General features: G+C 33.3%; 1 protein-coding gene across 9 annotated transcripts in view; it reads right to left on the bottom strand.

The window, feature by feature from the left end:
- Thoc2 (THO complex subunit 2) overlaps nt 1-13,135 on the bottom strand; it is a 110,932-nt gene that overhangs the window by 81,839 nt on the left and 15,958 nt on the right. For 6 of the 9 annotated variants that reach the window (XM_021240529.2, XM_087199823.1, XM_087199824.1 and 3 more), the window contains 3 exons: nt 10,173-10,231; nt 6,255-6,346; nt 3,803-3,854 (listed from right to left, as the gene is read on the bottom strand). In XM_021240529.2, coding sequence (XP_021096188.2) covers nt 3,803-3,854; nt 6,255-6,346; nt 10,173-10,231 — 203 coding nt within the window. Of the gene's footprint in view, nt 1-2,204; nt 2,335-3,802; nt 3,855-6,254; nt 6,347-10,172; nt 10,232-12,803; nt 12,833-13,135 lie in introns of all 9 variants that reach the window. The other 3 variants (XM_087199825.1, XM_087199826.1, XM_021240534.2) reach the window with 3 other exon arrangements.

Below are 13,135 nucleotides of genomic sequence, written 5' to 3'. Positions count from 1 at the left end.
AAAAAAGAGGTAAGTTTAGTTGATATTTCTAAACTCTCTATCACTAAAATATTATTTTCTTTAAAAGTAGCTGATTTTAAAATCCCTCATTCTGAATTTGGAAAAATTTTAAACTATAGTAACAAGAGATTTCACATGTATATTAATGCTTTAATTTCTCCCGACATTGGAGACTGACCCTGTCACCTATAACATATCCTTAAAATGGTAATAAGTTGGTTATACAGAACTACCTCCGATGGCACTGGAAGCAACAAAGCTTCAAGAAAATGTTCTTAAAAAGAAAAATATCCTAACAAAGTTTAAATAATTGAAGATGCTAAAAGAGATTCAATCCTTAGTTGCAAAGTTGAGGTAGATAACAACAAAGATCTCTTCTAACTCTAAACATCCTCTTACTCATAAAACTCAAACCTCTAACCTGTCCATCTTGGTCCAGCTATCATGTTCTAACCAAACTACCTATCCACCAACTTTTTATACAGTATGAAAAGATATATTTAAAATCTTATTTTGAGTGACAACTCCAGTCACTAAATAAAAACTTACTCAATATTTTCATTTCCTTCCTACTGAAATATTTTAAAACTGAGACCTTTGAGGTTCAGTAAATTATTCAGAAAATCTGTCAATTTTCAGATCTGAGGTACAGTGGAAATGAAAAAATTAATGCTAAATGCCAAACACCAATTTCAACAAGCAAGATTACAAACAAGGCTGATTCCAAATTACCGCTTTGACTGATTACATACTATTAACCTTTTTTTAAGTCAACTAATGATTTAGAACATGCTATTTTCTAAAAAGGCAGTTTTAGTAAAGTAATAAAAATTATCTTCTAAGTGATCTACCAATACAACAGATGTGCCATCATGACTTTCAATGTACTTTCTACAGTCTACACTGAGAATCAAGTGAAAAGGGGATTTATCATCAAATATAACCATTCTCTGGGTCCTTCTGCACTTTTCCTTTTTATGCGGTTTTCATCTCCCCATATTCTGGCCACTGTAGCTAAACAAACTCAGCTGAAGTGTATTACAAAACTTTGAGGAACCAGGGATGTGCTCAATGGTAGAAGCTCTTACCTAGCACATTTAAGATCCTGAATTCAACCCCAGTACCATAAAACAAAACTGAATGGTATGATTTATGCTATGTAAATTGTAGTAAAATCTCAATTTATCACTAAGACTTTAATCCAAGTGTATTTCATCAACCTTTGGAACACTCAGGTGTCACAGTCTTACTGTTCTTCTAGTCCCTCCTCAGCCTAGAAATTCAACTACAGTGTGTATACTAATCTTAAGGAACCTGCAGCTGAACTGAGCTCATTCTTTTAACCACAACTATTTAGCCTCTGGGGCCTTAACGTCCCTAATATTCACCCCTAAGGTCAGATCACCTGGAAGCTCTCTGAAAGAGTCATTCTTTTCTCTTCAAGACTGCTCTCTTCTCAGCCACAGGACCTGATTAAGATACCTACCACTGTTTCCGGTTCTAACCACGTGAGTGAACTTTTACTAGCACCACAGTAAATTTCTTAGCTGTACTGTCACAACAATCAATATAATATGCTGTTAGCCCAACTGCATTTCCCTTATTCTTTTTATACTAACTCATAATGCCATTCCAATAAACTCACTTATCCCTAATTCCTCTACCCTAAATTCCAACTTTAAAACTTTTCTTTTAATTTTCCCTATGATTTTACTAAAAAAAAAAAATCCTTAACTGTTTCCAACTCTTGTCCTCAGTGTCACCAACTACCCACACCAGCTCAGAAGTCCCATCAGTGCACTAAGTTACATCAGGGTCCCCCTTTCACTCCCTCATCTTCATAGGATTAGTCTTTCAAAATAAGTTATTTTAACCTGGAAAGTACTCTGATTTTCCTTATCATTAATATATTTAGACATTATGTTTGTGGGCACTGAAGGTAAAGTGATCCAAATTCAAATGCTGCCTTACTGGATGCATGGCTTTGAAAACTCACCATTTCTCTGAACCTCCCTTTCCTAATCCATGCACCTAACTTACAGAATTTGCTGTGAGCATTAAAATAAAATTAAATGTTTAACATAATGCCTAAAACATGGAAGGTGCTCTAAAAATAGCACCTATATTATCATTCTCATGATCATCATAATCACCATCATCATCATCATTAACAATAGCTCAAATTTTTACTCCTATTCCCCTACCTTGGTCTGGGATCACCCTTGGATCATTTTTTTCTGCCAAGGGTGGGGGTAGGTGAGTGAGGGGGCAGGTGAGGGAAATTCTCTTTCCAAGTGCCGTCCTAATCTTGCTTGTAAAAATGGACTCGATAGGCTAAAAGAAATTTCCCAAGAGCAACCAAATAGCATCTTCATTAATTCATGTTACTAGTAAAAAGCAATGACTTGTAACAATATTTCATACTGCTAAATAACCATGAAGGGAAATTATATCCTAATAAGTCAATAAAAATTTCTAGAATAAGTAGACTAATAATTGATGATTACTCAAAGACAAACTATACTCCTGACCCTAACAACAGATTTCACAAATAGAAGTCTTTTAATCTTATAAAATTTACTGTAAAAAAAAATTTTTTTAATGAAACCTGTTTCCTATTTCTTTGTAAACTAATGCAATATCTTTAGTGCCTGTTTCAAAAATTAAGCTTAAAGGGTTTTTCACTTGGCATAAATCAATCAATCCAATAAATAGCATAAACATGTATTTCATCATCAAAATCTGGACAGTTTTGAGAGTGAAAGAGGGCACTATTAATAATTATGCCAGTGAAACTAAAACTATGACATATGGTCATTTGATCAATGGCTTGCTCTTTTCATTTATCACTCACAGTCCACACATATGTTGACCTGGTCCCTATATTACCAGTTATAAAATGTGAAATATCCTGAAGGATCAAGCCCAGGCATTTATATTTGCTGAGACCAAATTCTAGATTCTCAGTAAGACATTTAAGTAATTTATCTAATTCTAAGAATTAAAGTTAATGAGCTAAAATAATTCATCATAGCTTGACAGACCCTCAGAGGTCTGTCATACTTTAAAATGAATATAATGGCTACTAGTGTTTTCTATTAGATTCAAGTTTATAGCAAAGAACAAAAATAGGGGAAAATTGTGCTCAAAATCATTTTAATCTTTTATCTAAACTTAGAGAAATACATTTATAACACATTAAGTCCATGCTTTCCATAAAGGGACACTCCCTGTTGCTCTAAGTCAAAGAACTATTCCTTTTTTATCTTACATGAGTTCTTATATATTCTGGACAAATAGAGAAGAATTTGCTATTTCCAAAGATGATTTCTCATCCTCAAAACAAAAGTTATTTTTGAGTACTTTGGCTATTCTTGCTCTTTCTAAAAATAAGAATCAAAAATTACAATAGCAAAGCATCTCTTGATTGCTCTAAGTTTGAGATTTTGATATTCACTGAAAACCTGCAATGAATGACACTAACTAGTTGATTACTAAAAGCTCAGTAACTCAGACAAAATGCCAGAAAATGGCTTTTTTTTTTTACTTGAAATGGCTAAATTTAGCTCAAATTTGAATATACATTGTCAAACCCCCAAAAACTGTATATATTCTAAATTTACTTTATAAAGTAACTGTAATGACATGACTTACAAAAATATAATTTCTAAAAAGTAAAAAAAATGGTTCCAGATTTGCATAAACATTTGCACATCTGTAAAATATTTTGAAAGAAAATTTTATTTAACATCAATTTACCAAACAGCACATATGAAAGATGAAATAAAGGTTTAATACCTACCTAATATACAGAAAACATCAGCAAGAATGGAGGGCATATCCTCACGAAATTCCTAATTTTAAAAAATATTGATAGTAAATACCTGCATATGACATAGCAAGTATTATAATTTCAGAGTAACATTCTTCAGTCAAACTTAAAACTAACCAAAACTCCAATATCACCATGTTAAAATTTAAGTATCATAAATACAGAGAAAATAAAAAGAAAGATAACAGTTTAATGTTTAACTCTCTACCATCTGATATAAAGACAGAAACCTAAGCAAGCATCTCAGAAAAGCATTGGAATTTAGAATACCTCACACCTACCTACAGCAAAACTGTTAAAAATATACACATTAGCCACACATGGTGGTATACACTTTGGGAAGCTGAGGCAGTAGGATCACAAGCTCACGGTCATTGTGGGCAATTTAAAGACAACTTATCTCAAAACAAAAAAAATTAATAAGAGTTGAGATGTAGCTCAGCACTCCCTAGGATGAATCCTTAGTACCACAAAAAACAAAAGGTATAATTTTCATCTAAAACTTTAAATGTGGTGCTCATGCCTGAGTCAACACTGACCTATGCAAAAATCATTATCAGAAGTTCAAAATCCTAAGAAAATAAAAAGCTAGTTAAAACTATTATTGCATAACTTAAGATACTTTGAAGATGAAAACAATTACCAAAACGTATCTTCATGTTTCTTGTTTGTAGTCTTTAAAGAAAATAACCCCAAACCCTGTTTCTGGATAAAAATGCCAGCATTATTCCGCATTTGTCTCCTGATTTCCCATTCCCATGCTCAATTTTAGAGCCATTTTCCATTATAAGGATCATCATTAAATTATTCCAATTAGCAGTTTGCTGGCCCTAAGATTAGCCTCTTTTCGGGGTCTATTAAAAGGAAATTATAAGAAAAAATGCTAGCAGGTGCAAGGAGACACACAAAACACATTTCTGTGGCTAAGATACTGGACAGTGTATAGTACTATGAGAAAGCTATGATGCAGAAATGTATCTTTATATACTAAAGATATCATTAAGTAATCAAAAGAAAGGAGACACTAAGAAGGAATCAAGCACAAGTACATAAAATTCATTTGCACTATTTAGGAAAAATAATTAGAATCAGATTCCATAAACACTAAAAGTTATACCAATGCCCAGTTTACAGAATGAAATCACCTTAGCAATCAGTCAAATTTCAGGTTCAAGTTTCTCAAGGACTATAAACTCTGGCTGTATCTACTTGATTGCATGTACTAAAGCTACTTGAAGACCAGAAATAGAGCAATCCAAGAGGAATTTCAGGTATAGAGTATTAGTCGTTTTAAGAAATAAACCACTCCAAGCTGGGGATATGGCTCAGCGACGCAGTGCCTGCCTGGCAAGCGCGTTGAGTTCGATTCCTGGTACAAAAAAAAAAGAAATAGAACACTCCAACATGAACTAGTGCTGTTGTTATCTGCTAGAGACAGTTTAGGGATAAAGACAAACTCATATTGAATCCCTCCTGCTCAAATGGACCCCAATTTGGGGGAGAAGATCACAACAGCTAAACTTAGAATTTCCTTTAGACTATGCTGGAAAAACACAAAAATCATACAAAAGAGATTACTTCTAATAGAAAAAGGGTACAGAAGGGCTAGGGGATACAGTTCAGTAGCAAAGCACTTCCCTTGCATATTCGAGGCTCTGGGTTCCTCCCCAGCACCACAAAGAAAGAAGGGAGGGAGGGAGTGGAGGGAGAGAAAAAAGCTTAAAGCAACACAACAGGGAAATTTATACTGACATTTAGAAGTCCCAGATCCCACTGCAATAATACTTATCATAAAAGCTGTTCTGAACTGGATAATTTCATTTACACAAGTCTAAAACCCAGCCTAATAATTACAGAGTAGCATACCACTTGTAAAACCTCAAGCTTAACTATTGCTTTAAAATACCCTCACAAGCTGACATCCCATTTTCCAATTCAAATACCAAACCACTATGAAAAGTATATAGGCTTACTCTACATTCTCCAATAAATGAAAGAGTGAACTAGAATTAATCACTTAAAGGTTTTTAAAAATCTAGTTAATATTTTCTAAAAGAAACAGCAAGCAGATTAAAACTGGAAACAAATGTTAGAGCTTTATGTAACCAATTACCAAATGTAACCAATTTAAAATAATTTAATCTTCAATTTTAAATAAAGATACCTTGATTTCATTATAGTACACCTTTTTGTTTGCTCGCTCACCTTACCTAACATGTTCTGCTTATTCAATGAGAAAAATTAAAATATCTTTATTGCTATCTATTAAAAATGACTTACTAATATTGCCTTAAGACATCCACTACTATAATTTTCAATGAAATGAAGTATACGATACATACTTAAAGGATCTTTGTATCAAAGCCACAAGAGTTGCAACACTTACTAAGTTACTAAGTAACTACATTTATACAGTACTTACACTAATGTCATTAAGAACATTTGATGCCTGTTCGTGCTTTAAATTTCCTTTAATGACATGATATGACAATTCATAGAGAGCTTGCTGGAAATCTGTTAAACACAAAAGATATAATGTAAAGACATAGTTTCCTGAACATGAAAGGCAAACTGCCTAGGGGAAAATGTATTTCCTACTTCCCAGAATTTTTATAAACATCAATAATAAGGGAAATATACTTCTAAGGCTTTTATCTAGCAATTTATTCTTTCACTGTTACAAAACACAACATTAGTAGGTTTAGAAAAAGTTAACCATACTGTAACATTCCTAGTGGTTAAGCATTCCCTTCACAAGAATAGTTTTATGTCTACAGATTTCATGTATTTAACCTTCACTATGCACATAATTTACTTTATGAACTCACAACAGTTTTAAAGCATTTTTCATGTTACTAAAGTCGCTATACTTATTTTCAATGAGCACATAGAACTCCAGCAAGTACATATAAATGAAACCATTTTCCTCACTAGCCAACTTCGTAGATTTTTCTACATATTATGCAGATTATACTTAGTTCAATGTCAGGGCTATAATAAAAACAGCTAAGGAACGGTTCAGAGAATAAGCAATTCTGAGTTTTATCCATGGACTATTGTCAGAAAAAAATTACTCCCTAAGTCTAAATCAATTTCTATCAAAACTCAAACAAAAATATATAACTATATGCGCACAAAAATTGCAAGATATGAGAAGTGTCACCCACAAGTAGCCACATTCATTATTAATTATCATAGCCTTGTTTCCTGAAGAAAAACCTTTTGTTTTTAGAGTGGGAAGCTAGGAGTTGAGTGACTACCTTCTGGCTATCTTTTTCTTTAATCCATACCTGAAAACTTCTTTCCAACCCCAAAAAGTAGGAAAACAAGCAGCTCTAAACTCACTAAATATATAAAATCTCTTTATCATCCACTTTTGAGGGAAATCACATTTTTTCATGGCAAAATAGCTAGTGAAGATGAAATATTTAAAAATCTCCTCACCAGGTATGAATACCAGTCTCAAAACAGGAACACAATAGAAATCAAAATGTCTATCAATCTCTTTTTAGTCAATGAAAATACTACTTTTCAATAAAATAAATTTATCCATTGAATCAACTGCTAAAGAAATATAGCCAGATTATCCCAATTCTTTATAAAGAATGCATAGTTACATATATGTATGTGCCCTTTTCACAACTGTGTTCATCATGATTATAAAGTAATAAAAACAAAAGAAAAATGTCTCTGTGTTGGTAGAAATATGAGATCAAGTCCATGTTTCCCATTTCCATTAATGCCTTACAACAGGTAATGCTTATTTAAAATTGTCCAGACAACTAAGAATTTTTAAATTTTTAAAGATAAAACGGCCATTCATAAACTACATGTAGGTGAGAGTATGTTCTCTAGTGCTCAACTAGGGCTCAGGGAATTCTAATCTTAATCACAGAAGATTAAAATAGACAACACACAGCCTGGGTCATTTTGCTGATACTAATGTAATATAAAAATATTCACTGTAATCCAAAAAGTAGCAAAGACAGTCCCTGTCACAAGTTTTCTAAATGCCTACTTAAAGTGGTTAAGAAATCCTATTGTATTTTATCCACATAGGCAGTAAGTGGTGCTTCAAGACTACCAGCCAGGGCCCACAGAAGCCTATAAAATGTATCCTGGAGTTGAAAAACTTTACATTTACAATGGGGAGGGAAACTTACAACCCTTGTAATTATACACAAAAAATCTAATGAAAAGTCTATCTTAATGTTAACATTTTAGAAGGAGTAGTTTTAAAAGGGGACTTCTAGAGATTCTTAGTTCTTTGAGGGGTTTGAATGATGAAGACACCAGTTTTTGATAATGTCTAATATCACTAGTACTACTCATGTTTATCAGCTATCATCACAATGTTGTTTTACTGATGAGAGGAAGGAATGCCTTATTAAAGGGACAAGCAGTGTGCAAGAGAAACTGCCTGCCTGAAATGAAATTAATTCAAGGGAAGGACAAAAGGGAAAAGTCAAAAGGAACATTATTCAAACTCAATCCCCAAGACAGAACCAAGGAGATTCGAAGGAATGCTATTTAGTTTCTTACATGGACTACCAAATGGGTCCTCAGACCAAAGCCTGACTGCTCGTTGACAACAGCCGAAGTGTGTATGTGTGGAAGGAGCAAGCAGGAGTAAGAGAAGGATAATACAGACAATTCAGCCAGTGAGACCATGCTTACTGTTTTTAGTTTTATATGTGAAAAAACCAAAAAGGACTATTTTTGGTTTTATATGCAAATCAAAACCATTAAAATAAACCAGTTATTTAAAATCCATACAGTCTGAGAGAAAAGGCTGTGTTACATGCATTTTGTAGTATTTTTTAAAGTACACTCTTATCCATATAAGCTTTCAAATTAAAAAAAATAAAAGTTAAGTGAAAAGTTTAAAAGTGATTTTAAACACAGGGAAGCAAAAAGAAAATTAAGTATCCAAATGTTTCTATGAGGGAATAGTTTTATACTTTCTTACAATCAAACAAAACAAGTTATCTGTCAATCTCAAAAGTCTTTATAAGTCATTGTACAATTTGGGGAGAAGATGCTAGGAATAAAACCCAGGGCCTTATGCTTGCTGTGCAATACACCATCAGCCCTTGTTTATACAATTTTATAAGCAGACTAAACAAGTTAGTAATTTTGGAGGTGGCATCCTAGGGATGTTAAGTCTTAAAACATATCTCAATTAAAAAAGAACAAAACTAGCCCTTTCATTTACTTATTAAAAAATTAGATTCCACTCAAGCATCCACATGTTCTTTAAAAAGTATATCCTCTCATATTAAGGTATTTATTTTTGATAAAACAAATATTCATATCTATAAAAAACATTCTGTTCTATAGGATGTTTACACCAGCATAATTTAAATATATTTTATGTATTGATTTTTAGCTTAAAATAGAATATTGATTATGAAAACCTTTTTTTCCTATTGAAAAAAAAGTTTTACCCTCAACAAAAGCTACATAAAAAAATGTTTGCTGGGCGTGGTGGTACAATCTATAACCCCAGCTCTCTGTGAAGTTGAAGCAAGAGAAGCACAAACTCGAGTTCAGCCTAGGCAATTTAGCAAGACATCATCTCAAAATTAAAAAAATACCAAGCGGGGCCGGGGCTTTGGCTCAGTGGTTTCGCCGCCTGCTGTGCAAGCACAAGGACGTGAGTTCGATCCCCGGTACCAAAAAAAACCAAAAAACAAAAACAAAGGGCCAGTGATGCAGTTCAGCACAAAGGCCCAGGGTTCAATATCCAGTATTGAAAAAAAAGAAAGAAAATGCTTTAAACTTAATAGACACATTGCTTTTATTTTTCCCCTCTGCCAAATCTATAACTTACTTTAATGAATGTTAAATAATAAAATCTTTTAAAATCTACTGTTTAATTATGTAACATTTTTCTTAATAAATCATATTTGCAATACAGAGTAAACATCTCCTTCGCTTTTAATGTTTTCCATGACAACTGCCTTTAACAAGATCCCCAGATACCATCTAAACATAACCAGCTTCAGTAGAAACACTAAACTCAATTTGTGGAAATTTTCTGGTGCAAACCATATCAAAACAGTTTTCTATCCATGCTTTTACATTTATGATTAGTACAGGTAACTGCTGAAATTTAAATATACAACAGTCCCAATTATAAAAGTCAAGCAAGTCAAATAACATCAGTATACAAGATATATAGTCTTACTATAACAAAAGTTTTAATCCTTACTGTAATATATTCATGCTTTATATGAGCTCATATTTTTGGTTTTCATCTATGATAATGAAAGCAAAGTGGCAGTATAATTACTAATTTTAGCCAAAAATTCTATATGTGCTACTCTTAAAATCTTACCTCTGTAAGTTGAACTATCATGGCTTTTATTTTCACTGAGAAGCCGGCATAAATGCAAACTAGAATAAAACAGAAAAAAATCTGTATCAATTTCCAACCCTACCACTAGATGATTCTTACAGACGAAGTTATATCAGTGAAAAATATATATATAAATGAACCAGATATGTTTAAATGTGTTAGTTCGTAATGACAAAACAAACCTCAAAATAGTGGGCCAAAACTGGAGGATGCTCGTGAATCAATTCATTATTCTGAAAACTGGCAAATAACTTTTTTTAAAATCAAGTATTTATTCTGCCCTTCATAAACAAACTATTTCTACTCAATAGGAGATAAAAAGTGTCTCCATATTGAACTAGTTTAGCCAATAAAAAGATAATCACAGAATTAAAACATGACCATTTTAAGATCCCTAATATATCAAAAATCCCACCATCTGTCAATGGCTGTTCACATCACAAAAGAAGACTACTTAGGTGCCTCCTAATCCTGATGAACAAATATACTACCCTAAAGAAAGTTAAGATTAGTATGTGGAAGGGTTATCTACATTTTTGTGAGTCACAAAAGTGAATCACTGGCTATTCACAATAGCCAGTATGAAATCAAAAAAGGTGTCCATTTATGGACAAATGGATAAAGAAAATGAGGTAGGTAGATTCTGAAGGTTTAGCTCTATGATAGAGCAAACTCCTAGCACATTCAAGGCCCTGGGTTAAATCCCCAGCATCACAAAACAAGACAATGAGCTATAGATAAGATAGATAATATTCAGCCATAAAAATGAAATTCTATCACAAAGGAACATAGATGGAACTGGAGGATATTATGTTAAGTGAAATAAGGCACAGAAAGATACATACTACATATCATCACTTATATGAGGAAGCTAAAAACATGGTCCCCTAGAAATATAGAGTAAAATTGTGGTTATCAGTGCCTGTGAAGGGTATGCGGGAGGAGGGATGGAGAGATGACAGAGAATGTTTACTTACAGATTAAATGCTATTTGCTACAAAATAAAACACAAAAATAGGAAAATGGATGGAATTATGGATAAAACAAGGTTGTCCAAGAATTGGTAACTGTTGAAGCCAGTTGAAGATTTTCAGTGGAGCTGTTCTACTTTCTCCTAAGTTTTATTTCCAATAATAGCTTTTTTAAAAAATTGAAAATTTAAAAATATACTTGTTATTTTGATAATTTAATTTTTTGTGGTAGCACTAGACATTGAACCCAAGGTCTTCATAATGAGCTACATCCTTTTTTTTTTTTTTGAGAAGGGGTTTCACTAAGTCACTGAATTGCCTAGGCTGAAGTCCAACTCTCAATCCTCCTGCCTCAACCTCCCCTGAGCACTGGGATCACTGACATACACCACCATATCCAGCTTAGATTAATTTAGATATGTACACGATATAATGGAAAAAAAATACTTAACTAGAATTCCAGAAAGAAAAGATTAAGGCAAAAGCAATATCTGAATAGTCAAGAATTCAGTTTTCTAGAACTGAAACAAAATTCACAACTGAGCACAGCATAGCTAAGCCACAGAAACCCAAAGACAAAATTTTTCAACTGCCTGAAAAAAAAAAAACAAGTTCTAGATGACTTCAAAAAAAAAAAACACTGCCAGAATCCCCGAAGAAATACACTCAGGTGCTGAAACAAAATATCTGTCAAGGTGAGTTTGGTACCTAAAAATAAACTGTTCTAAGAAAGGCAAAATGAAGACTGAACTTCAGGCGGGGCATGTTGGTGCATGCCTGTAATCTCAGCACTTGGGAGGCTGAGGCAGAGGACTGCTGCAAGTCTAAGGCCAGCTGGGGACTATATAGTGAAATTTCAAGGCTAGGCTGGGATACATAGTGAGATCCAGTCTCAAACAAAAAAAAAAACCTTCAGTAAACAAAAACAGAGTTTACTTACCAAAAAATTAATACTTACAGAGTGTGTGTGTGTGTGTGTTTTGCTGGAGACCAAACCCAGGACCAAATACATGGTAGGCACTCTATCATATCACTATGCTATACCCCGAATCCTAAAGACATTTAAGCAGGATTAACAATGATCCCAGGTAGAACCTTAGAGTTACAAGAAATGATGAGGAAGGCAAGCACAGTAGCACACGCCTATAAGCCCAGCTACAAAGGAGGCTGACTCAGGAAGATGACAAGTTTGAAGTGAGACTGGGCAATTTAGTGAGACCCTGTCTCAAAAAAAAACAATTTAAAAAGAGATACAGGTGCAACTCAGTAGTAGAGTGCCCCTGGGTTCGATCTCTAATACCATGGAAAAAAGTGATAAATATATGGGTTATTCTAAATGAATTAATAATAACATCTTGTAATAGTTATAGTATTAAATATATAGTATTAAATATATAGATAAAAATATTGAAATACATTAAGACTAAATTGGGTTTAATCACAAACACACAAGGGTTGTTCAAAGTAATTTACATTTTTTAAACACGTGATGGGGCTGGAGATATAGCTCAGTGAGAGTGGATGCTTTACATGCACAAGTCCTTGAATTCAATCCCCAGGGCAACAAATAAATAAAATCACATAATAGTTCAACAGATGCATAAAAAGCATTTGACATGCTCAGTGGTAGAACACTTACCTAGCATGAAGGAAGCCCTGGGTTCCATCCTTAGCACCACCAAAAAAAAAAAAGCACTTGACAAAAACACTATTCATTATTTTTAATTAAAGAAAGACTCAGACAAATAATAGAAATTTCTTTAATTCAATAAAAAGGCAGTTCTGAGCGTGTGCTTCAACAAGCCATTTGAGACTCTTTGGAGATAAGCAAGGTCAAAACTACATTAATACCAAGACATCATTTTCCTTTTTTCTATATAGACACATGTAATAATCTAAAACAATGAAGAGTAAGCTTGGCACGTACCAAGGCAGTAGCACCAAAATGTCACTAAATCCTTCATAACCAAA

This window comes from Heterocephalus glaber, unplaced genomic scaffold (genome assembly GCF_053883595.1).
Source record: "Heterocephalus glaber isolate CG9 unplaced genomic scaffold, H.glaber_assembly_v1.0 deba00001729, whole genome shotgun sequence".
NCBI classification, from domain to species: domain Eukaryota; kingdom Metazoa; phylum Chordata; class Mammalia; order Rodentia; family Bathyergidae; genus Heterocephalus; species Heterocephalus glaber.
This window is presented reverse-complemented; position numbering and strand designations above follow the sequence as displayed.